General features: G+C 50.9%; 2 protein-coding genes and 1 long non-coding RNA gene across 3 annotated transcripts; all 3 read left to right on the top strand.

Annotated features, from left to right (window-relative positions):
- Positions 1–267: 267 nt before the first annotated feature.
- Positions 268–7,675, top strand: HOXC13 (homeobox C13). The gene is made up of 2 exons (XM_039862179.1): positions 268–1,273; positions 6,743–7,675. The coding sequence occupies exons 1-2, from the start codon at positions 550–552 to the stop codon at positions 6,997–6,999; spliced, it is 981 nt and encodes a 326-aa protein (XP_039718113.1). The 5' UTR covers positions 268–549; the 3' UTR covers positions 7,000–7,675.
- Positions 7,676–11,132: 3,457 nt separating this feature from the next.
- On the top strand, positions 11,133–14,049 carry LOC120602169 (uncharacterized). The gene is made up of 2 exons (XR_005652647.1): positions 11,133–11,615; positions 13,621–14,049. It is a non-coding gene; the product is annotated as an uncharacterized LOC120602169 (long non-coding RNA).
- A 1,990-nt stretch (positions 14,050–16,039) lies between these two features.
- Positions 16,040–19,998, top strand: HOXC12 (homeobox C12). Its single transcript, XM_039862198.1, has 2 exons — positions 16,040–16,672; positions 17,396–19,998. The coding sequence occupies exons 1-2, from the start codon at positions 16,063–16,065 to the stop codon at positions 17,632–17,634; spliced, it is 849 nt and encodes a 282-aa protein (XP_039718132.1). The 5' UTR covers positions 16,040–16,062; the 3' UTR covers positions 17,635–19,998.
- Positions 19,999–23,321: the final 3,323 nt, after the last annotated feature.

Raw genomic sequence — 23,321 nt, 5'->3', positions numbered from 1 at the left:
GGAGATAGAGGGGTGGGTAGGGGGTTATGTAATCTGTCTCCCACATACTCATCCTAAGCCTGGGGGGCTGCCAGTAATGGTACTCGTCTCTCCAGACCCCTTTGCGTCGGCCAAATTCAGCCTCCCCCTCTTCCCTCTCCCTCCTCGAGGCCTGCCGGGGGCGTTGCCCTGTCCCTTTAAATCTCCCAGCTCCCTCCTCTTTGACCCTCCTAAGAGCCAATCAGCAAATACCTTTTTTTTTCGCCCCGCCCCACTTGGAGGGGTGGGAACCCCAGGAGACTACGCCCAGGCGCCGCGTTCGCAGGCCCTGTCACGTGGACTCAGGAACAGTGCGGAGGGGAGCCTGGCCCGAGCCCGCGGATTTCTTAATGAACTATCTCCGCATGCGTAGAGGGAATATAGGGAGGGAGGTAGAAGCACCAAGAGGAGGAGGGGAGGGGTGGGGAGTGTAAAGAGGTGGGATGGGGGAGGGAACAAGAGAGCGAGGTGTCTCCCTAGCTCGCTGCCTCTGGCAAGAGGAGTTTTTAAAAAGCTCGAACAGATCATGTCATGACGACTTCGCTGCTCCTGCATCCGCGCTGGCCGGAGAGCCTTATGTACGTCTATGAGGACAGCGCGGCGGAGAGCGGCAGCGGCGGGGGAGGCGGCAGCACGGGCGGAGCGGGGGGCGGCTGCAGCGGAGCGAGCCCCGGCAAAGCCCCAAGCATGGACGGGCTGGGCAGCAGCTGCCCGGCCAGCCACTGCCGCGACCTGCTTCCGCACCCCGTGCTGGGCCGCCCGCCGGCTCCCCTGGGCGCCCCTCAAGGCGCAGTCTACACGGACATCCAGACCCCCGAGGCGGCGCGCCAGTGCGCCCCGCCGCCTGCGCCCCCCACCTCGTCCAGCGCCACACTGGGCTATGGCTACCCGTTCGGTGGCAGCTACTACGGCTGCCGCCTATCGCACAACGTGAACCTGCAGCAAAAGCCTTGCGCCTACCACCCGGGCGATAAGTACCCGGAGCCGTCCGGCACCCTGCCCGGCGACGACCTGTCCTCCAGGGCCAAGGAGTTTGCTTTCTACCCCAGCTTCGCCAGCTCCTACCAGGCGATGCCCGGCTACCTGGACGTGTCGGTGGTGCCTGGGATCAGTGGGCACCCGGAGCCGCGTCACGACGCGCTCATCCCCGTCGAAGGATATCAGCACTGGGCTCTCTCCAACGGCTGGGACAGTCAGGTGTACTGCTCCAAGGAGCAGTCGCAGTCCGCCCACCTCTGGAAGTCTCCCTTTCCAGGTAAGGAAGAGGCCCGAGCGCCGCTGCCGCCGCCAGGGACCCCTCCCATACCCGCCTGCCCTGGGGCTCCGCGCCCCAGCCACCCCCGCCGTCTGGCCCCGGCGCGCCGGCTCTGCTGGGCTGCCGATGGAGCCGGCCGGGCGAGCTGCTCTGAGGAATGCGCCGGGGAAGAAATCTGCTCCGACACGTTCCCCGAAGCTGCCCGCCTGAGAGTGAAGCAATCATAGGCGCCCGAGCGCCGGGCCACGGGCTGAGTTCGAGTCGGTAGCTTGCCTCCTCCTCCCCCAGCCAGCTCAGGTCTCACGCACCGCTCTCGGTCCCGAAGCCCGCTTGCGGCTAGGAAAGGGGTTAGGGTGGGCCTTCGGGTGCCTTGGAATCCACAACCACCAGCAGAAAACCCTCAATTCACCGAATAACTGATGGGGGGGGTGATAAGAACCCCCAAACATTTTCTTTGCCTGAATTTCCAAGATTGTTCAGGCACTAGATGATTTTTAAAAATAGGGGACTAATTTGCTGGGGTCTACAGAAATTTAGGATGTTTCCTTTTTTATTTAATTTATTTTTAAACTTTGGCCACGAATTTCCCAATTGTTAAAGGGGCAGGGAGCGAAAATCTCCCGAGAGGATGTAGAGAGAAGGGAGTTTGCATCCCCTGCCCGGGATATAAATTTTATTTTCCTCTCTGGTATACTGAACTCAAATTCTATGGGTGTTCCCTCTGCCCACTCCCCCAAATGCAGGGGATAAAGAAAGTTATTTGTGCCTCAGACACATAAAGTGGGGAATAAAGATGAGAGGTGGAGGGGAGGAAGACCTGTTCTGGAGGGTTCTGGGGTCCAGGCCCAGGCTGGACACCCCTGGATTTTGTCTGGCTATGTATGGAGGTGGGTGAGCGGAATTCCCCAATGTCCTGTTTCTTCTCCAACTGAAACTATCTCTGAACTGGAAGGGATCCTGCAACCCCCACCTCTCCCTGGGGGGAAAAGACCAGTCCCAGGTTTCTCAAAACCACATCAGAAGCTTTGAATTCAGCACTGTGGTGAGAAATCAGGATTTGGGGGTCTAACAAATCCAGAGCTTGAGTCTGCTCTGGCTGTACGCAGAGCTCAGTGGGAGAGGGCTGACTTCTTTCTGATGCCCATGGGGATTTGTGTGTGTGTGGTCCCAGAGCAGCCACATACTGCTCCAGCTCTGCATGTGGGCCCAGGGACATTTTCTTTGGGAAATATAGACCTGAAGACTTCTTAAGGGTGTGCCTGAAATTCCTCTGCATCCGGGATTGGGGCAAGGGCAGATGGTGAAAAAAAATGCTGAATGATGTTAGAAAGTGTAGCAAATAACATTGTTGTAAATATTATGAGATTATTCAGTATAACACAACTATATACGTAGGTGGGACCCACACTAGACACCCCATTTCTGGCTGCCAGAAGATTTAAAGATGATAGACTTTTAGTATATGGTATCATGCATTATCTGCTCTGCATTGGCTATAATATTTTTATATAATATGATTTATGTTATTAACTGCCTAATATGAAACACATGGTAATACATTTCCAGAATATAGGCAATTCAAATATATACATATATATATGTATATATATGTATATATGTATATATATGTATGTGTATATATATACACACACATAATAATATATTATAGAGAGATGGCCCTTTAATTCCCCATCTCACCCAAACGGAAAGCTTCTTAGGAGTTGGGGGCCTAGCAGGAATTCCTGGAGCAGGGGGAGCCGATAGGCCATGCTAAAGGGCTAAAGGGTAGGGGAGTAGATGCCCACCAGGCCCAATGTGGGCAGAGGTGCAGATCTAGAGCAATGGGCAATGTGGATTTACCGTGAAGAAGGGAAATGAAGGAGCTGCTTTGGCATCCCTGTGTATGCATGTGGAGCGGGTTGGGGGTTGAAGGATTGGAGAAAAGCTCAGAAATATTTTTGAGCAAAATAAACATTTTAAAGATTCTTAGGGAAAAAACTTGCTAAAAATAAACACTTTTTGATCACAGCCTCCTAGAGAAAAATACTGTTGAAATTAAAAATACAGCCAACTGAGGTATCATACACTTGCAAATTATGGCATAGAAATGGATATAAAACCCAATGTGTCTCAGCAGACTATGTGCTCACACACTTCCTGTGTGGAAATAGAATCGAGCTGGTGCATCTCAGTGAGTCCAGAGGTCCAGGCAAAAGGTAGATGAAAAAGAAATGATCTTCAGACACCTTCCATCTCTACCCACACAGAAATCTTTTAGAAGTAGTGAGATTTCCAGATAACTCTGTATATGCAATTGTGGTTTGTTCTGCAGCATCTAGGCATAAACACTACTGTCTCTCTTCAGTGCCTCTGGCTCTGAGCAACCTCATCTATGGCAGTCTGGGCTGGTGTGGGATGAAGCAATTGTTCAGAAAGATTCAGATAATTAAGGCCAAGATATGTTGTGGTTTCTTCCTTTGCCCAATATACAGACCCTTGCTTCATTGCTCTTTTTTTTCTTCCTATGGTGAATGTAGACACTTTTAACCGAGAGAAGCAGAAATCCAAGAGAATCAGCAAAGAAGGGGGCTAGGAGAGACAGAGACAGATAATAACAGACAGGATTGGGGGAGAAAGCAAAAGAGAAAGAAATAGTGGGTTCTTTGGGCCAAACTAGAAGTACCTATTGACAAACTTTTGGATGGTGGTTAAGTAGAACAGCTAGGATTTCTAGTTGGGCAGAGTCCTCTTCAGATCTCTGTTGTAGCAGAGGGTGGTCAAGAGTGAGTGGGCAGTAGGAACCTGTACAAAGAGCCCCAAGCTATGACTGAGCATTGATCTGATTTTTACTTGCTCCTCAAAGGTGTCTATTAGGTTCCTAGATATAAGTGGTTTGTGTGCATGTGTGCTCTAGAGGGAGATTAGGGAAGGGTTGATTGTAAAATTAACAGCTAAGTCCCCTACTTACTTTAGGCAGTATGGACACAACTCCAGGTCTAAGCTTCCAGATGTTTCCGCATCTGTAGATCCCACTTTCTTTTCAGATAAGACAGTGGACAATGAAGCGGGGCTTCTTTGAGAAGGCAAGACGGAAGGTATTTCTCCAGGAAGGGAAAAAAAAACAAAAAACCCCACAGCAGTTTGATCCAAACTATGAAAAACTTGGCCGAATCAATCCTTGGCATTCTACAGAGGAAAATTACCAGTTTAGATCAATCCTTTTTTTAATTGATTTTTTAGGGTTATGTCGATTAAACCTCATTGGAAATTTAGAGTTGGGGTTTAGGGGACCTAAAATTGGGTAAGTAATTTTGAGCATTTCCAGAAAATGAAGTAAAACAAAAACAAAAACAAAAACACGGACAATTATCTGGTTAATTCAGGAATCAAATCTCACTTTAATTCTGTTTTACTCTCCCGGGAAAAGGAGGTTGTTTAAAGCTGGATTGTACCAAATGGATTATTTCTGTTTTAGAACTTACTATGTCATTGAGTCAGAAAATCTGGATTTAAAATCTAGCTCTGCAACTTAAATTATTTTACCTACTCAGACCCTCAGGTTTTTCATCTTGTAAGTAGGCTTAATAAAATGAGCCTGAAAATATCGTTCTGAAGATTAAAACAAAAAGAAAACTTCACAGTGTTCTCATAGTATCATTACTTACCTTCTCTGTTTTATTCTTGTTCCATAATCATCAATTTCCTGAATTGTAATTACATCTGTAATAGTAAAACAAATTTGAGAACTGAGAGGATTTTTAAAAATTATCTTTACCAAAAAATCATTTTTAACCTAAAAGATCTGCTTTGTTAAAGTGAAGTCATTTTGTTTTTCAGATTTTAAAAAAACCTTGGCCTATTCCTACATAGGCAGAGCAAAGTGACAAGTCCAACAATTTTTCTGAGAAATTGTCATCATGAAGACAGCCAAACCAAGCCATTGGAACCCCGTCTCTCCCATATTCTTCCTAAGCACTTTATTTTCCCCCTGCATTTGATTGTGACCTCTTCTCTCCTCATCCTGTATAGATAAGAGTCCCTGGGAGAGAGCAGACCCATTAGGAATGGGTGTAGGGAAGGTGTTTTATGAGGGTAGGATGAGAACAAGCATTTCAGGAAGAGCTTTGTGTCTTCATTCTGGACTGTCTACACTTCTAAAGGGCAGTAAGAATGAAGGGGAAACCCCAAATATTCAGTCTTCCTCATTAGCTTCTGCCTGAAGAAGTCTAATAATTACATTTTAAAAATCAATGAGTGAGTTCAGATAATGTCCCCAGTTCCCTACTTCCCCTTGAAAGGGTTGCTATGACCTTTTTATTGACAGAGGTGAGGGTGGAGTGGAAGGGGGATATAAATGACATTTATTGTTTTTAGTTCCTGTGAAATTTTCAGACTATAAAGAAATTGAACTACTAATGGTTAAGACGACAAGGTATTTAGGATTCAGGGTTAGGGTTCCTGCATGAGATGAAGACAGTTTCCTTCAGCCTTGGAGTAATGGAGAGGAGAGGGGGTTGGAGCAGAATTTGCTTTGTTTTGGTGAGTGGACATTTGTGGGGTCCAGGGGGACACTGAGTTCTCTTTATAGAAGACTTATGTGAACAGCTCACTTTACCCCAAGATGGGCTCTTCTGGTACCTCCTCTGCTGAGCAGATTCTGGGGCATGGACCCTCTACTTCTAGGGACCCGATTCTCTACATCTCAGGATCAAGACCTTCCATTTTGGGTGTAAAGTGGCTCACATCATTGGACTCTTAGAGTGATTGGCTCCCAAGCAGTCTAGCTTCACCTGGACAATTTTCCTCTATCTGTTGATACAGGCCTCTGATTCCTAGTGCAGAGCCAGTGACCAAATGCGTGAACCATGGCTTGGTGGTCTGTGCCCACTGCAGCTGTCTCCCTACCTGCCATGTCCTCCCTCTTTCTCATACTGGGGCAGAGTATAAGCTGGTGGATGCCCAAAGGATCTTGAGTGCAGGAAGAATACTTGTAATCCTGCAAGCCAGAAGACCAGAGTCTGCTGAAATTTACAGGGACCCCACTAAGGGCACAATGATTCTCATAATGAGTGCTTGTGTGGAGTCATATTTGAGCCTGAGGCAAAAGGAAAAATCAGTAATGCTGGTCCCATGTTTATTTAAAATGTTGATATTTTGTTCATGGATTTTTTTTTTTGCATTCAATTTGATTTTTTAAACATTGTATTAAAGTATTATTTATCTTGATTACTGAATTTTTGGCACCCCCTTCCTTTAAAGTTTTCACCTGAGGCAATTCACCAGCGGCCTCACCTTAGTTGTAGCCTTGCTAATAACAGATGCAAAGGATTTGAGAGCAAGCCGCCAGCCCCCTTTGAGTCCCTGCCGGAAATTCGTGCCTCCCCAGCTGCGCAGCCTCGGTCCTCCTAGCCAGGTCCGGGGTCCAGCCGCGTCTCACTTGATGCCACCCACCTGCTTTCTCCCTTCCAGACGTGGTTCCCCTACAGCCGGAGGTGAGCAGCTACCGGCGCGGGCGCAAGAAACGCGTACCCTACACCAAGGTGCAGCTGAAGGAGCTAGAGAAGGAGTACGCAGCCAGCAAGTTCATTACCAAAGAGAAGCGTCGGCGCATCTCCGCCACCACGAACCTCTCGGAGCGCCAGGTCACTATCTGGTTCCAGAATCGGCGGGTTAAAGAGAAGAAGGTGGTCAGCAAATCGAAAGCGCCTCATCTCCACTCCACCTGACCGCCCACCCAGCCGCCTTTCCCGTCTATTTATGTCGCCGCTTTGTACCATAACCCAACCCACGAAGGACGCTTAGGCGGTGCAGGCGAATATTTAATGTTAACAACTTAATGGAACCGTGCCGCTGGGAGGCAAAGACGACCAGAGGGTGTGCTCTGTCGCTCCCTACTCCCCATCCCATCCTCAACCCCCACCCCTATCCAGATGGGACCTACCAATTCTCAACAGCTTTGGATGCCGGTCTGGGTGGGCTATGACAGCGAGGCTGCCGCACCCCACTCTCCCTTGCCCTCACCCCTCTCCTTGCCAGATAGCCAGAAGGGCAGTGAAGAGCCAGAACATTCCAACCGAAGCAAGTCTGGGGAACTCCCAATGACCCCATTCTAGTATCCTTCTTTACCTAGGCAGGTAAAGGACCCTCCTGGGGTTGCGGCCATGGCGCAGGATATGGCGAGTTCATACTTTCCTTTCAGTTCCTCTCCCTGGTCCTTGTCTCTCTTGCACTCTTTAGTTAGGCAAGATCTCCCAGTTAAGATTTCTGTACATATTTTAAAAGTCGTGTTAATATTAATAATAATTATTAGGGATCTGGCATTATGGTTGGAGTACAGACAGCGCATAGATTTTCTTTCTTTCCTATCTGTTTCAACAAAGTTGAAATTGGCTGAGGAGCCACCCCCCCACCCCCACCTCCCCCCCCGGGCCACACTCACACCTCAAACCAAGAAACTGAATTTCTCAGGAGCCGCCTTTGCCTCCACTGCCTCCTCTGGTCTCTCCCAGTCAACATGTAGAACAAGGACAGAAACTCAACCATGCTTCAGTATTTCTCCTCCCTTTTTCCTCTCCCCCCCTCTCCTCCTCTCTTTTTGGGGATAAAGAAATACACAACTTTTTTCTTTTTAAAAAAAAAAAAAGGACAAACTTCTCTTCTAAGGGGATGGAGAGTGGATCCTCCAGCAGACTCCTTCTCCAGTTGCTTTTCCAACATGGCAATAGCGGAGGAGAGAGGTCTCACACTTTCACTTTTACTGATTGTCCAGAGGAAAGCAGTTTTCTTCCAGGAGGCCAAAATGACGGCCCCCAAGTAGCTAGCTAACATAGACGCTACCTAACATTTCCCTCCTCAAAGGCCAACTTTGTGCTGGGGGCCCTCCTCCCCTCCCGTGGCGCATTACAAAACAGTGTTCTTTTGAAATGTTCGTCAAAAATAGGCTTTTTAAAAAATGTTGTGTATCTGTATATAGTATTGTGATGTCTGAATGACAATGTATTGAATGCAAAAAGAAAAAACTCAAACCTGTTTTTAAAATAAAATTTTTTTTTCGGCCTTGATTTTATTGCTCAGATTCTTTCTGAAGCCCCGCTGTCTACTGGCTCTTTGGAGAAGTCTCTGATGCTCTGACCCAGCCAGAATAGGCAGAGGAAGAGTGTAGACATCACCCCCAGCTGAGAAGATCCCAAACTCTTACCATTTACGTTTGTTCCATTTACGTTTTTTTTTTTTTTTAAACTTTGGGTGGTTGAAACTATCTAGACAGGAGAAAACTTCTTCCCATCCTGGTGCCCCATATAGATGAGGAGTATATGTTGGGAATAGAAGGGTGTAATCAGTGGCTGAAAAAGCCTGGGATCAGGCAAGTAAGAAAAGTACACTGACATTTACTTCAGTTAATAGTTGGAGCTCAGATCTGGTTCTGGTGCTAAGAAGGCAGTATCCCAGCCAGGAGCTGGGTATTGTGGAGGCAGCAGTGGGGAGCTAACCATAGTCTCCTGAGGCCCTACTGCCCCCATGAGATCCCAAATCCCTCCAGCCAATTCAGGGCTGGGGCTAGGAAGAGGTCTACACAGCCCTATCAATTTCCTGCCCTATCAATTTATGCAGAGATGTCGGGCCACTAAGACCCCTTGGAACCCCAGTTGGCTAAGCCAATCTTACTTTTATTCTCCAGTGTTCCTGGAAAACTCAGTCTTTCAAAAAATCAGGAGCCTTATAGACTCTGCCACTAATTTGTTTTCCCTGTCGCGTCTGTGCCTATCTTCCTATCTGGCGGAGTTAATGAGATCGTTAAATTGTCAGGTTAAGAGACTTTTAAAAAGCAATATAGCCTAAAACAATGTTATCTCAGATTAAATCTTTACTGCAGCAATTTTTATTTATATATAATTTTTTCTCTCCCAATACACAGAAAGACTGGAGGCACTGGGTTGGAAATCAGAGTTTTCCCATCTCCCTTTGCCTGATGGCTGAAGTTTTTAATTTTTTATGTAAATAAATGTTTGGGGGTGAAACACACACACAGAGGGAGTATGAAAGACAAAGAACCTGAAGAATTCACTCTGTGGAGGCTTTGCTACTGATGTGACGCCAGTCCTGTTTAACTCTGTTTCAACTCTGGGTTAACTACCAAAGAATCACATGCAAGGCAGTAGAGATTTAGGAGGGAGTAAGTGATTTCCCAGGAATAAGTTTCATTCTTTTTTTTAAATGTTCATCTCCCTTTTCTCTTCCCACCCACCACTCTAACCTCTGCCCAAAACCCCAGCGTGTCCCTGAGATGGAAAGAATTGAAGATTAATGTATGTTTGGTCAGAAAATGGAACTGAGTATACAGGAGGCCTGGGGATCCCTTAATATGGACCCTCACCCCTTTTGACTTGAATGGGTGCCTTGGGTAGTTCCACAACACAGTGTAGACACAGTGGAAGTTGGAGACTCAGTGAGGAAAGAGAAGTCTAGAGTTCTCCGAGGGATCCCTCACTTCCGCACACAAACCCACACATAGTAGTCAAATGAGCGAATCTTCCCACACACAGAGGGATCCATGCTAAGAATCCAAAAGAAGGTGATGGAAAAGAGGAGAAAGCTTATGCAGGCTCATTGGGGTTGCATTGGGATTCCAGTAATCCAGTGCATAGACTGAAGTCCCTCTGAGTCCCAGTGTGCCAGGGTGTTTAGGACCCTCTCATGCCCTGGATTAAATACATCTGGATGGATTTTTGGAGAATTATCATGACTGAATCAATTTTAAAGAGCTGCCTCTTCCATAAGAGTAAGTGCACATGAGAATGGAAATGCTCTTGTGAGACAGGTATTGTGAGTGTGTGTTCTAGGGAGGCAAAGTGGGGAAATGTATTATTTTTTCCTGATCAAGTTGGTCCCTTACCTTTCCTTCCTCCAAGAGTTTGCATTCTTACTGGGGACTCTGCAAGACATTCCTGTGAATGTGTGTATGCGTGTGTGCACACACACTCACACACATGTGTGTATATAGAGCCTTTGACCAGTGGAGAATTTTCTGTCTTTACTGCCTGTGTGTGCAGCTGTGTAAGTAGGAGTGAGAACCCCAGCTCTCATCCCAGGGTATAAAATGTGTTTTCTGTTCTTTATTTAAGTCTATAAAAAGTCTTTCTTTCCAAGGCTAGTCTTCTAGTGTTTATGGGAAAGAGAGACTGTAATAAATACAAGGGTGCAAGGGGCTAGAAGAGGTCTAAAGGGCTGTGAGCACAGAGGCTTCCCCTGGAAACAGTCCTTATCCTCTGGGACTGAGGCTTCTGCTATTTTTCATAATCTGATGGCACCCTCCACTCCTCATGCCCTCTGAGGCCAAGACAGGGGACCTGGTGGGCTGGAGCCTCACAGGACTCTCCATCTGGAGGTCATTCTGCCCTGCAGGCAAGGAGGGCTCAGTTACATCTTTCTGAGCTTGGGGGGGAAAAAATCCCTTCCCTACTCACATTTTAGTCCCCAGATCTAGAGCTGGGCTTTTCAGTCGGTAGTCTCACAGCCGGGAACCCACCTGAGAGAGCAAGGCCAGCAGTTCTCTGGGGATCCCTCCACGACAGTCTCCAGACCATCTGCTCCTGAGGCTGATCCACAGACGGCTGGATTAGCAGGCCAGTATGGGCATAAGGCAGGAACAGCCCCTGGGACATTCTCCATCTTTGAAAGGATTGGAGCTGGGGACCCTGCAGCAGCCCCCTCTATTCAAAAGAGAACTCCCCACCCTAGGATCCACCTGGGCCCTGCTTGGATGGTGTCGGAAACCGCCCCCTCAAAAAACTCCAACTGCTGATTCAGGCAGATGTGTGTTTAGACCTGAACTGCTGGAGGATTGCGGGGCCCTGGGGAGCAAGGGGCTTCTGGGAGGAGGAGGGGGCCAGAGTCTTTTCGCAACCAACCAGGCTCTTCCTCCTTTAGCCTTGACCGTGACTAGGTCTTTCTGACCTTGACATCACAGGGAACACAGAGAAGGGGGGGGAGGGTGGAAAAGGCCTTGATCTTCCGGTGGCCAGAGAAGGGGAGGGCCGCTCGCCCCCTTGACGCGCCATCCCCTTCCCGCCAGAGCCCGCCGCCTCTGTTTACACACAGAGGAGGTGTCCTCTCCAGTCTAGACAGGGGCGCTAATAACGCCCATAAAAGGCGGCCTCGCCAGAGATGCTCGGCAACTCAGCTCCTGCGCGCCTACCGCTGGTGGCTCCCTCCGCCTCCTCCGCCCCGCCCTCAGATACCCCTGCTTGGCCTGCGGTCGGCCTCGGGGAGGGGGGACCCAGAGGGTTTCTGGAGGCTGAGAACCCCCGCCTCGCACCCTTCTGAACCTCTTCTGTCTCCAAAGGTAAGGCGACCCCGGCTCTCCTGTCCAGCCAGCCTTGGGATTAGCAGCACATCTTCCCACCCCCACCAGCCTCCTAGGTCGGTTGCCTCCTCCTACTCCAATCCGCCCGCGCCCCTCACCCTGTACTGGGGGCTTGGATTTGGAGAACATTTGGATAGCTGGATAGAGCACAACCTAAGCAGATCTCAGCCGCACCCTAGAAGTTAGGCCTGGCCAGAAGCCATGGTCACAACGAGCTGCCAACTGTGGGGCAGGGGCTACTGGGAGTAGTCACCCCATACGGAGCTTCGAGGTCCGCTGAGACCAGTGTGCGCCCCCTTACTTACTCACCCTCCACCCCTACCCCACTGGCGCTCCGGGATACTGGCAGGCGGCTGTGGGTGTGGCGTTTGATGAGAGGTGCTTTTTTTTGCTTGACTGGTCGCTACACCTTTCTTGACACTCCGTAATTCACTAGGCGGAGGAGATCCTCTGCTGGCGGAGGGGGAAAATGTCAGAGCCGCGAAACTATTTAACTATTAGCCTGCCGAAAGGACAGAAACTGGGGGAAGATGTCCCGTTTAGAAATGCTCAGGTGAGAGGTGGAAAGGTGGTCTCCCTATTTTCTTCTTAAGTCCTGGGCACCCCACGGGAGGCCTGGAAATCTGGTGGGCTCCAACGCCTGGAGGAGCTAGTGAAGCAAAGAAAGAGGAGACTGAGCCCCCTACCTCCGCCCCTCAACAAAGATCCTGTCCCAAGCCTGAGCTGCCCCCAAAGGACGAAATAGAAGGGATTGAAAGGTCAGGAGGAGGATCTTCCACATCCCCCGCTTTTCATCTCCCCTCTCACTGCCAGCCCAGCTCCTACCTACAAGGCCCCAGGGTCTGCCTCTTTTCATACGCAGCAGAATCGCTTTCTGCAAACTAGACAGTGACCTTGAACTGGGCCACTGCGGCTTCTCGATTGACAGGGGAGAAGGCAGTATCGCACCGAATAATTCTGACTTCGAGTTGGCAGGGAAGTCCAAACACAGCCACTCACAGCCGCTCCGCGGCGGCCTGTCTCCCGCAGCCACTTTGCCCCTACCACCAGAGCCAGTGTAAATATTATAATTAATCCCTTTCGCCTGGCTAGGCGGTGGCGGGGACTCGAAGCCCCACGAGATGCCCTGAGGATGAGGGAGGGTTGGAGGCTCAGCAGAGAAAGCACGGGAGAGGCGGTGGTGGCATCCTGCTGCTGCATGCACGGAAGTATGAGAGCTGCAATGGGTCTTCAAGGAAATCCTTGGGCCACATCCTGGCCTTCGGTTTTGATTAACCTCTGCCTTAATGAGGGGGCATGGTTGAGCCTAGCCAGCTGCAGCAGGAGCCGGCGGCCCAGATGCCAGCAAGCGGGCCACCTCCTCTAATCTTGTGATTTGATTAATACGCGGGAGAGTGGAAGTACAGATCGCTCCGCGGTTTCGGAACCCGAGTTCCTGGCCAATTAGAGTTTTGTTCGGGAGCTGAAAGGTGCGAACGGATTAAACCCAGCTAGATTCCGTCGTCCATCGCTTTGGACGCTAGTCCTTCCCATTCTCCGTATCCGACCCCAGTAGGCTCCTGGCGAGCAAGTCTTGCCAACGCTGGATTTAGATTTGAAGCTTCGCACCCGAGTCTCCCGCCGGTCCCGGGGACCCAGGATAAGAGCGGCGCTCAGGGGCCTGTTTGTCCGAGCCCGGTTATGGAAGGGGAGCCTGAGCTGCGTGCGCGGCGGGTGCCTCACAGGAGGACAGAACCGCAGTGGTACAAGGGAAGGTTGGGCGCTTAGATTTCCTGGGTCCTCGCCGGGGACCTGAAAACTCCTAGATTCACACTGGGCCTGAGGAACAGGACACCGGGGATGCAAATTTTGCTGAGGTTCTCGGCAGTTCTCCCGAGGATTCAGGGTCGGCTGCAGGGAAGGAAGAGGGGTTTATATGTGCGCAAGTGCCTACAGTGTCTGAAACCTGGGGAAATGGCCTTTTTTTTTTGATGGTGCCAAATAGGACTAGGAGAAACTGCGATTGAAGGAAGCCCTCACTCCGTCCTCATTTCCCCAGCGCTGCATCTTTCGCTCTGTGGCCGCTGCTCTGTGTGCTCCGCCGCCTGGCCGAAGGGCCGCGAGCAGAGCTCTGCGCATGAGATTTTCGAGCTAGGGAGGAATGGGAAGAGGTTGAGACCTTCCTCCTGGGGTCCTCTCCCCCTAGAAGACTGGAAGGAAAAAGAGAAGGGGGAGAAGTCTCCAACCCACAAGAACTAGTGATTACTCAGCGAAGCTTCTTACGCCAACAATAGCGGCTAAACGCGGAGGCCTGGAGGCCTGCAGACCTCGCCGCCAGCGCAGTGTTCTGATTGAAGACAGCGACAATATTAAAGTCACACTCTGTTTAGCTTTATAACCCAAATTACCCCAAATAAATTTTTAAAAATTAAAATTTCAGTGGCGGTCCTTAATATATCTTGAAAAGGGGACATAAATAAGATGGAGGTGCTGTGACGTGGGATTTGCAGATGAGGGATGCTCCTCTCTGCAGCCATGCAGCCCCTTAATCAATTAGGCACAAAAGGGCCAGTGCAGGCGGTCTCCTGCCCGTTTCTTGGCTCCCTGGCTCTCGCGGTTCTGATTGGGATGACTGAACAATCAGGGCTAGCATCTCACCCCTTGGCCTCGGTTCCGGTGGGAGTGGGGACGTGGCCCAGCAGCCTGGAGGGCCAGGGTAGGGAAGGGGAAGCAGGTCGAGGGGCAGGCACCTAGCTGAGAGCTGCGCTGGGCAGGGCAACGACCCCGTGGACACATTTCTGTCCGAGTGAGCAGCTATGGTTTGGGATATGAAATCGCTGCTGGGAGCTGTGGAATTCAAAGAATCTGCGTTTCTCTCTGCTGGGTCCTGCAGAGAAGAGAGAGAAAAGGGGGAGAAGAGAATTTTTTGCTTCTGTCTGCTTTGTCTCATGTTCAGACATTTAACTTTCACCTACAGGGGTTTCTTTTTCCCATATTCTCTTGGACTTTCTCAGTCTAATTTTCTCTAAATCTTCTGGTGTTTTTTCATATTTAGACGTTTTCTAAACTATTTATCTCACCTTGTATTACTTAAAGCTGTGCATTGGATAGGAGCCCAAAATAATCACATAGAGATCAGAATATTTTGTCTACTAGACTCCAGTAGAATACACCTAGTTTTGAAGGTTTTGTTTTGTTTCTCATTTTAATCCACTTGACTGTGTCCTGTGGACTTAATTGAGTTTGGATTGTGGTTTCCAGACGTTGATGAATCTCACCAATGACCAGCATTGTGTTCTAAGCCTTTTCTGAAAAGAGCGTCTGAGATTAGCACCATAAATATAATTTTAAGCCCCCAAACAAAGTAATTCTCTAGAGTTCTTTCCCTCACTCCCAGCACACTTACTGGCCTCATTGCTGCTATCTGATGGCCCCAGCGGCAGGCTGGGTGGGTTCAGGGATGCCTGTGCTTTCTCCCCAGTAGGAATAAGGAGCCTCCCAGGTAAACCAAGAGACTCTTGCTGCAAAGACTCTGGGAGAAACCCCAGAAGCCCTTCTGAACCAGAGTCAGAGAAAAAAGTAGTTCAAGACCCCAGAATTTCAAGAGCAGATAGGCAGATCCACATCCAGCTGGGTGCCTGCTTTTTTTGCTTCTTCTGACTCCCTCTGCATCCACCCCTTCTCTACCAGTTGAGTGGAGGTGTGAGGCTGGGGCGGCTTTCGACTTGGCTTGGGAGACCCGCATTAATAATTCTCCTCCATTTCTTCCTGAAGGAGAGGGCCCCAAACGTCTTCCCAAATTCCTGGGGCGAAAGAGCTGAAGAAGAAGAGCACAGCAGCCACAGGGCTGGGAGAGATAGCGGCAGGAAAACGTGCCCTTACCCCCACTTTGCCTCTACTGTAAATAAACCCCGAGCCAAAGGGCTCATTCGTCTCCTTAAACAGCCAGTAAACTTTATATGACACAATATCTAATGTAATTTATTGGAGAGATATTGTAAATTCCAACGGTTTTAGTTATTAGAGGAGCTAATTAAAGAGGGACGGGTTGTGCTTGGCCAGTTGTTGGCAAGAAGATAATACATCTGGGGAGTGCGGGGTGCAGGGTGCAGAAGTGTGTACGTGCGTCTATTTTTGGTGTGGCTTTTTCCCTCTTGTCCCGTGTCAGGCGATTGCCTCACTTTCTGCCTTAGGTTTTATATCATTTTTTTTTTTTCAAAAAGCAGAAGCAGGTGAATAAATCTGCCTTTGCGTCCCACCCCACCCCCCAGATTGGGGATGGGGGAAGTTAGACTTGGTGCGGGGTTGGGGGATTCACTGTCCCCACCCATCCCCCTGGCGGCGGCGCCCACGTGAGCTGGATGGCCAATGAGTGGCCAGTGCAGGTTTAACTATGTTTAATGTCAGATAGCAATAAAGTAGAAGCTGCCGGTCGGGCCCCGCGGAAATGGGCGAGCATAATCTCCTGAATCCCGGGTTTGTGGGGCCGCTGGTCAACATCCACACGGGAGACACCTTCTACTTCCCCAACTTCCGTGCGTCTGGGGCGCAGCTGCCCGGGCTGCCTTCGCTGTCCTACCCGCGCCGCGACAACGTGTGCTCGCTGCCCTGGCCGTCGGCGGAGCCGTGCAATGGCTACCCGCAGCCCTATCTCGGCAGCCCGGTCTCGCTCAACCCGCCCTTTGGCCGCACGTGCGAGCTGGCGCGCGTGGAGGACAGCAAGGGATACTACCGCGAGCCGTGCGCCGAGGGCGGCGGCGGGGGCCTGAAGCGTGAGGAGCGCGGGCGTGACCCGGGCCCAGGAGTCGCGCCCGGGGCAGCGCTGCTGCCGCTGGAGCCGTCGGGACCGCCTGCGCTCGGGTTCAAGTACGACTACGCGACAGGCGGCGGCGGTGGCGACGGTGGCGCGGGACCTCCACACGATCCGCCCTCGTGCCAGTCGCTGGAATCCGACTCCAGTTCGTCCCTGCTCAACGAGGGCAACAAGAGTGCCGGCGCGGGCGACCCCAGCAGCTTGGTATCGCCTTTAAATCCTGGCGGCGGGCTCTCAGCCAGCGGTAAGCACCCCGGCCCACTCATGAGGCTTACTCTGGGCGGAACGACTTACCAGGGCAGGCAAGGTAGGACTGAGCTAGGGCCACCTGGAGTGACAGAATGTGTGGCGAGGGAGCGCCTCTTTTAAAAAGAAGTGTGGGGTGAGGGGGAGCCCCATAAACATGTAAATATCCCCATAAAAGAACTGGAGAGATCCCTTTTTTCCTCAGCCTGTGGCTGGAGGGAGCAGGGAGCTCCAGAGAAGGGGGACCTGAGGCAGACATCCCCTGGGGAGTGGAGGGGTGGAGACCCAGAGCTTGGTTCCTTCTCTCCCAGGGCTCACCCTCCCCCTTCCTACAGGCCCTCATTACCTACATTTTTTTCTTTTAAGAAAAGCCAGTGGACAGAGTTTACTCTCACCACTCTCTCTTGAGAGGAAGGGGCCAGGATTCCTGGAGAAGAAATGGTTTGGGGAGAAGTAAGGGGATTGGAACATAGAAGGGTCAGGGATACTGAAGTAGGAGTTCAGAAGGGATGAGAAGGCAAGAAGTGGAAGAGAAAAAAGAGAATGATGAAGATGGAGAGATGGAGAGTTATAAGTTCTGTATAAAAGAGAGGAGACAGGAGAGGAAGGGCTTGGGGTGGGGGCATTAGACCAAGGTGAAAGGGGCTGGGGAAGGACTGAGGACACTGAGCTTGTCACCTCTTGGTCCTCTGGTCAACCTTGCTGGTTCGTCTCCACCCAGGCACGCCCTGGTACCCGATCCACAGCCGCTCACGGAAGAAGCGCAAGCCCTATTCGAAGTTGCAGCTGGCGGAGCTAGAGGGCGAGTTTCTGGTGAACGAGTTCATCACACGGCAGCGCCGGAGGGAACTCTCAGACCGCTTGAATCTTAGTGACCAGCAGGTCAAGATCTGGTTTCAGAACCGGAGAATGAAAAAGAAGAGACTTCTGTTGAGGGAGCAAGCTCTTTCTTTCTTTTAAGGGGCAAGACATGGGCATCAGCCCCAGACTGAGCCTGTCTCTGGCAGAGAGCAAGAGGGGGAGCTGCCTGGGACACATTCCCCGCTTAGAATGCCAGGCATCTCTGGCAGGCTCTCCCTGGACATCCTCTTGTCTGTTTTGTTCGTGGTTCCCTCCTACACGTCCCCAGCAGGCCCTGCCAGGTCCCAGAGAGAAAGGAAGAACCCAGCCAGGGAGAGAAGAAGCCCATCGCTGTAGGCTATGAGTTGGAGCAGGGAAGGCTGAGGTGCTGGGGAGAGGCTGGTTTGAGGTAGGACTTGGGCATTGGGCCTCCAGCTGAGGATCTGGAGGAAAGGTGACTCAGGCACCCCCTCCCACCACTTTCCTTCCATGGTCTTAAGTCTGTCTGCCTGCAGTAGTAGGTGAGGGTAGGAACAGTGGAACCAAGGTTCCCAAAACTCACTGTTGTTGAGGTTAGGAGGCACTGAGAGGAAGGAGTGAGACTTGAAGATTGCCAGAGAGAGCAAAGGGGGTCAAGGTATCTCTGGGCAAGGAGAAGGAAGTGGGGGAACCTAGAAAAAAAAATGTGGTTTGGGAGAATAGAATGATCAACAATGCCCAAGTCCAAGGGGTCTGCATTCTCCAGGCAAGGACGGCAGAGCAGGTGGAGGCATGGATGTTTGGTAGACCCGGCATCAGACAAGGTGATCATCAGCCTTATGTTCCCTCTAGGGCAAGCTGCCTGAACTTTTTCGTGGTCCCCAGCCCTCTCCCGAGCCCTCTGTCAGCCCAGTTGCTCACAGGTGTGCTGCTGTCCACTCTTCCTGCCTCCCAGGCAGCTGCGAACCGGAAGCTACAAGCGGGGAATTGAAAGCTGAGCAGAGGTAGCCTCCTATTCAGTAGCCACTCCAGGGACCCCCACCTGGCCCTTCGGGAAGCCCAAGAGGCTGTGAAAGGGGCTATGAAGTGTGGCATTGATTGGCAGGGAGAGTTTCTGGCAGCCAGAGCTGCTACCACTGATTCTCCCATCCCCGCTGGCGTTCATGGTCACGGCCGCTGGAGGCTGGACTGGCATAATTTACGAGGCGGGAGGAGAATTCGCCTCTAAAGAGGCTACCAGCCACAGAGGCCCCAGCTCACCCCAGGTTTCCCAGGCTGGTGACAATGAAGGAGGGGGTGCTACAGCCCCCCGCCCAATTCTTTCTGTCTTTTACCCACCCCCACTTCCCAACGTTGCCCTTTGTCTCAGGATCCACTGCCTCTGCCTCCCAGGCCTAGAGCCACTGATTACTTGTGGACCAGAGCACAGGAAGGAGCACATCCCTAGAACCAGTTGGAGGCCAAAGAGTGGCTTTTATTCACAGCCCCCTTCAGGCCCCAGCCCCAGCCCAAAAGATCCTAGGCTGGCTTAGGAGAGAGAAGCAGTGAAACAGCTCACCTGCCTTCCCACATTTCATTTTTATCCCTCTTGGTGAGAGTCTCCCAAACTCCCATCTGCTAACTCACTGTTGCCAGGAACAAGGGACTGATGGGAGTTAAGCTCAGCCTAGAAAGTGTGAAACCAATCTGCTAGCTTGGAATTTTTCCCACCTAGGGTGAGTCTCCCATAACACACTCTTGAAAGTCAATCCAGAGTTCCCCACTCTCTCACCAGCACACAGCTTCAAGTCCCTGTATAGGATTGTGCAGAGGCACAGGCAAACACATAGGCACAGCTGAGCTCAGTATATCACTGGGCCCACCCCACTCTCCTGACCGTACTTAAAAGCAGGCAGCCTCATATCCCCAAATACAGCCCTGCAGAGTGGCTATACAATCACATGTCCCCAACCCCCACTGGTCACCTGACACACACTTCCCCACCCATATAAACTTGTTTTACTTATATACAAGTTTGCAGAAATCATCACCATTCCAGCTATCTACATGTTTCCCTGTGGGCTGACCCAGGTATGAGATACTTTCCCTTTTGCCTGGTCACCCATGTACCCCTTCATGCAGCCCCTCCTGTGACCCCTTGGGCTCTGGGGTGCTGAATTCCAGCTCTACCATTCCAGCTTGATTCCTATAGCCTAATAGAGAAGATAGACCAGAATACTCCAAAAGGGGTGGGGAGACAAAGATATGCAATATTCTCTTCCTGTCGCTTTAAACTTGACTTCTGTGAACTTCTCTGTCAATCTATGTCCTGTTCTCTGTGTCTATTGCTAGTACCTTGTGTAGTCCCTTTGGGTAGATGCCCTCTCCTTCCTTCATTCCCAGCTCTCTGTAGTGTGCCCTCCTATTCAAATGTTTGTCCTTAGCACGTTTTCTCCTTTATATAGTCCTTGTACAGAGTTGCTTCATTATATTAATATTAATAATAAGAATTAAAACATGACTGTATGATGATGTGATTTTTTTTTGAGAAAAAATATTTAACCGAGTTTCCACACATTGTCTCCTCTGCCCTAAAAGAATGGGACCCCAGCCTCCTAGCTGTTTCCCACTTTATTTTCTCCAGCTCAGGTGAATAATAAAAGCGATAAAAGTATAATAATAAAGGAAGAGCAGTTGCAGGGGCAACAAAAAATATGAGCAACTAAGATCTGTTGATGAGCTGTCATCTCCAGTCCCACGCATTTACTAGAAGAGAGAAAATTGGGGGGCAATAGATTGGGGAGGGCGGAATATTTGAGAAATTGTGGGGCTGTAAAAATAATGTAGATAGCCTGGAAGAGACTAGAACTAGCTTCAGGGCCAGAAAAAAGGAAGTCTGACCTGCAGGATCTCCACGAAACAAAGCCAGGTTAACGGCGGTAGCAAGTAGGGGCTGGGATGATAAGAGTGCCCTAGGATATGGGGCAGGTGTTGGTGGGTCTACACTTCAACCCCATGGTCCTAACCGCATGGCTTCCCTCTGGTGTGCACTGCACGAGACTAGGCAGGGTATTAAAAAAACACTTGAAGCTGATGAAATAGGCTCCATCTCCTTTAGCCACTGACCTGCTCTGGGCTATGCCAGAAAAAGGTCTAGATCTAGGCCAGAGTCTCAGTTCCAGCTGAGCCCATGAGCCCTCCGCATCTCCACCTCAATCCTTCCTTCTGGACTGGATGCCCTCCCTCTGCCTCTACCCTTGGGCCTCTGGTCCCAGTTTCTCTTTCTCACAGCCTGGCTCCAATCATGGCATCTCCTCCAAATTCTCCCTCCACCCTCCTGTGCCTGCTCTGGAATAGCAGCACCCCCCCTCGCCCCCCCCCAACTGCTGAGCCCAGGCTTCAAGCCACGCCTCCTGCTCTGAAAATTTTCTTTCTTTCTTTACTCCTGCAACTAGAAAAACCAGGAAATATAAACCAAACCTCGTTTTCCTTTTACCCTGCAATCCCCAGCTGTCTTGTGTAGATGAGGGGTTCGGGCAAAAAGGCAATCCCAAGCTTTGGGGGTATTCATACAATGTCCCCACAGAGTGTGAATGAGGCTGGAAACTGGATACTTTCTGGCAGCCATGAGCTCAGAGAGGGAATGGGTGGCTTCTCCTTGGTCTGAATAAAGGGGAGGGGTAGAGTGTGAATAACAATGAATCTACTAGACAAGTGACTATCCTCTTCTTAAGACGCATCTATACAGGAAGAGTTAAGAGTAAAGGCATTTCTGTCTAAAAAGGAAGGAAGAACTTTAGGGAGGTCAGGAGTAACTGGCCCTTAATTTATTCCCTTGACTTATTCCCAGATACACTGCAAGTCTGAGAGAAATTACCTTGTTGGGTGGTGTCTACACAAGCCCTGAGACTCAATAACTGGGGGAGCTGTCACAGAAGGAAAGACACTATAACCTCCTCCCAATGGCTGAAAAAACAAATCCTTGGGTCTCCCGGCCCAAAAGAAGCTCATGGTTGAGCTACAACCCAAAATACTTAAGGCATGGCTGAGCTCTGGATCTGAGCAAAGATTTCATCTATTTTGCAACGATGTCTGGTTAAGTCCCCTAAACTACAATTTACTCCACCGACTTTAAGACAAAGCAACCTGGGTCTGTAACTGGATCTTGAGGATCAAGAAAAAGGGTGTTATCTGGACGATTCAGGTAGAAAATAATTCTGCTGTTGTGTATTTGTAAACTTCCAAATGAATTGTGTATTTGGCCCTGATATTCACCCAGTTCTACTCCACTCTGACCTGCATAAACGCAGCTAGAGTGTTTAAAACCACTATTGAGCGGGCGCGAGTTTGGCCCTGCAGCCCGGGTTCTGTGGATGCTAATGCAGCCGGAAACCGGGTGCGATCGATGGCTCAGACCCAGAGCAAGAGCAGGGACTGCCGACCCCGATCTGCGAACAAAGCAAATCCCCAGGACCTTGGGTTCCGGACAGGCCGGAGTCCCCGCCCATCCTCCCCGCCATTACCGGGAAAGTAAGAGCCGTTCTTAGGCCCCGAGCCTGCGCGCGAAACGCACCCCGGAGTCCCCAACCCTCTCTGCGTGGCGGGCACATGAAGGCGCCGAAGATTCCGGTGTAATTCGGCGCGAGGTGGGTTGCAGGCCCCGGATCCTGCAGCCCCGCATATGCCAGAGCCTTAGGCTGGAGCGGTCGCTCTTCCATGTCTGTCTCGGTCAAGACCGAGTTGTCGGTTTTCCGCAGCGAAGCGTGCGCCAGACGCCCGCCGACCCTGGACGTCCCGCACCGCTGCAGCCGGCGCGGCGCTCGCGCTAGCTGCTTAGGAGAGGCGGGGAGACAAAGGCGCGTCGGCCGCGGGGTATGGTGCGGACGCCTGGGCCGCTCGCCCCTGGCCTGGTGGCGAGGACTCCGAGACTTCGGTCCAATTCCTCGCCCGGCTCGGCCCCGGCTCCGGGCTGCTCCAGGGTCCGGGGACAAGGACAGCCAGCATGCCTCCCAGCTCCTTCTGACCTGCCGACCCACAGCGCAGGCAGCTCTTGGTCGCCGCCCGAGGTCGCCGGGGCCCCGCCAGAGAGGGGATGACCCCTGCTGGCCGGAGCGTTGGTGGCTGCGGAGAACGGGACCTGCTCAGCCGTTCGTCCCTGAGCACTCCAGGCCTGGGGAAAGCCCCGTGAGTTTGTGGGAGACTTCGAAGAACAGCCTGAGTCTGAGGCGCTGCTGGACTGTGGGAACTAGGCCTTTCTCCTAAGTGCCCTCCCTCTGCTGGGCACGCAGTGTCTCCACAGCCGCGGCCCGCCCTCCCGCCGCCCCTCTTGCAGCCAGCGGCTCTGCCCCGAGGCTCCTAAAGCCTTTGCCGCCGGTAGGAGCCTGGCACAGGAGCCAAGAAACTGAGTTTAGAAGAAACCAAACACAGCCGGATCTTTAGCCAGTGTAAATAGCCGGTTGCCTGTGAATGATTTCTCCTCTCTGAGCCAAAGCCACTTGCTGAGGACTGGAGACCAGCCTCCACTTTGTCAGTTTCCTTGATCCAGAATGGAGAACTTCCTTCAAGGACAGGTCTGTGTGGATGTGACTCACTGACAGTTGTTGCTAAGAAAGCTCCCTGTAAAAGATGCATTGTCCACATATTGAGCCGGAAAAAGATGTTCCATAAAATGCACACTTAGCCATGCTGCCAACATAACCAATATATTGAAACAGTCTAAAATGCACAGATATCTATATTACATGTACATTCTGGGCATGAAAAATATATTCCTCTAGAAAATATACATACAGAAGCATTTCTATCTATTGTATAGAAGAGCAACCTCCTAGAAAAAAGATTACATAAAG

This window comes from Pteropus medius, unplaced genomic scaffold, assembly GCF_902729225.1.
Source record: "Pteropus medius unplaced genomic scaffold, Ma_sr-lr_union100, whole genome shotgun sequence".
Taxonomy (NCBI): Eukaryota; Metazoa; Chordata; class Mammalia; order Chiroptera; family Pteropodidae; genus Pteropus; species Pteropus medius.
Note: the sequence above shows the minus strand (reverse complement) of the source record. Positions and strands in the feature narration are given on the sequence as shown.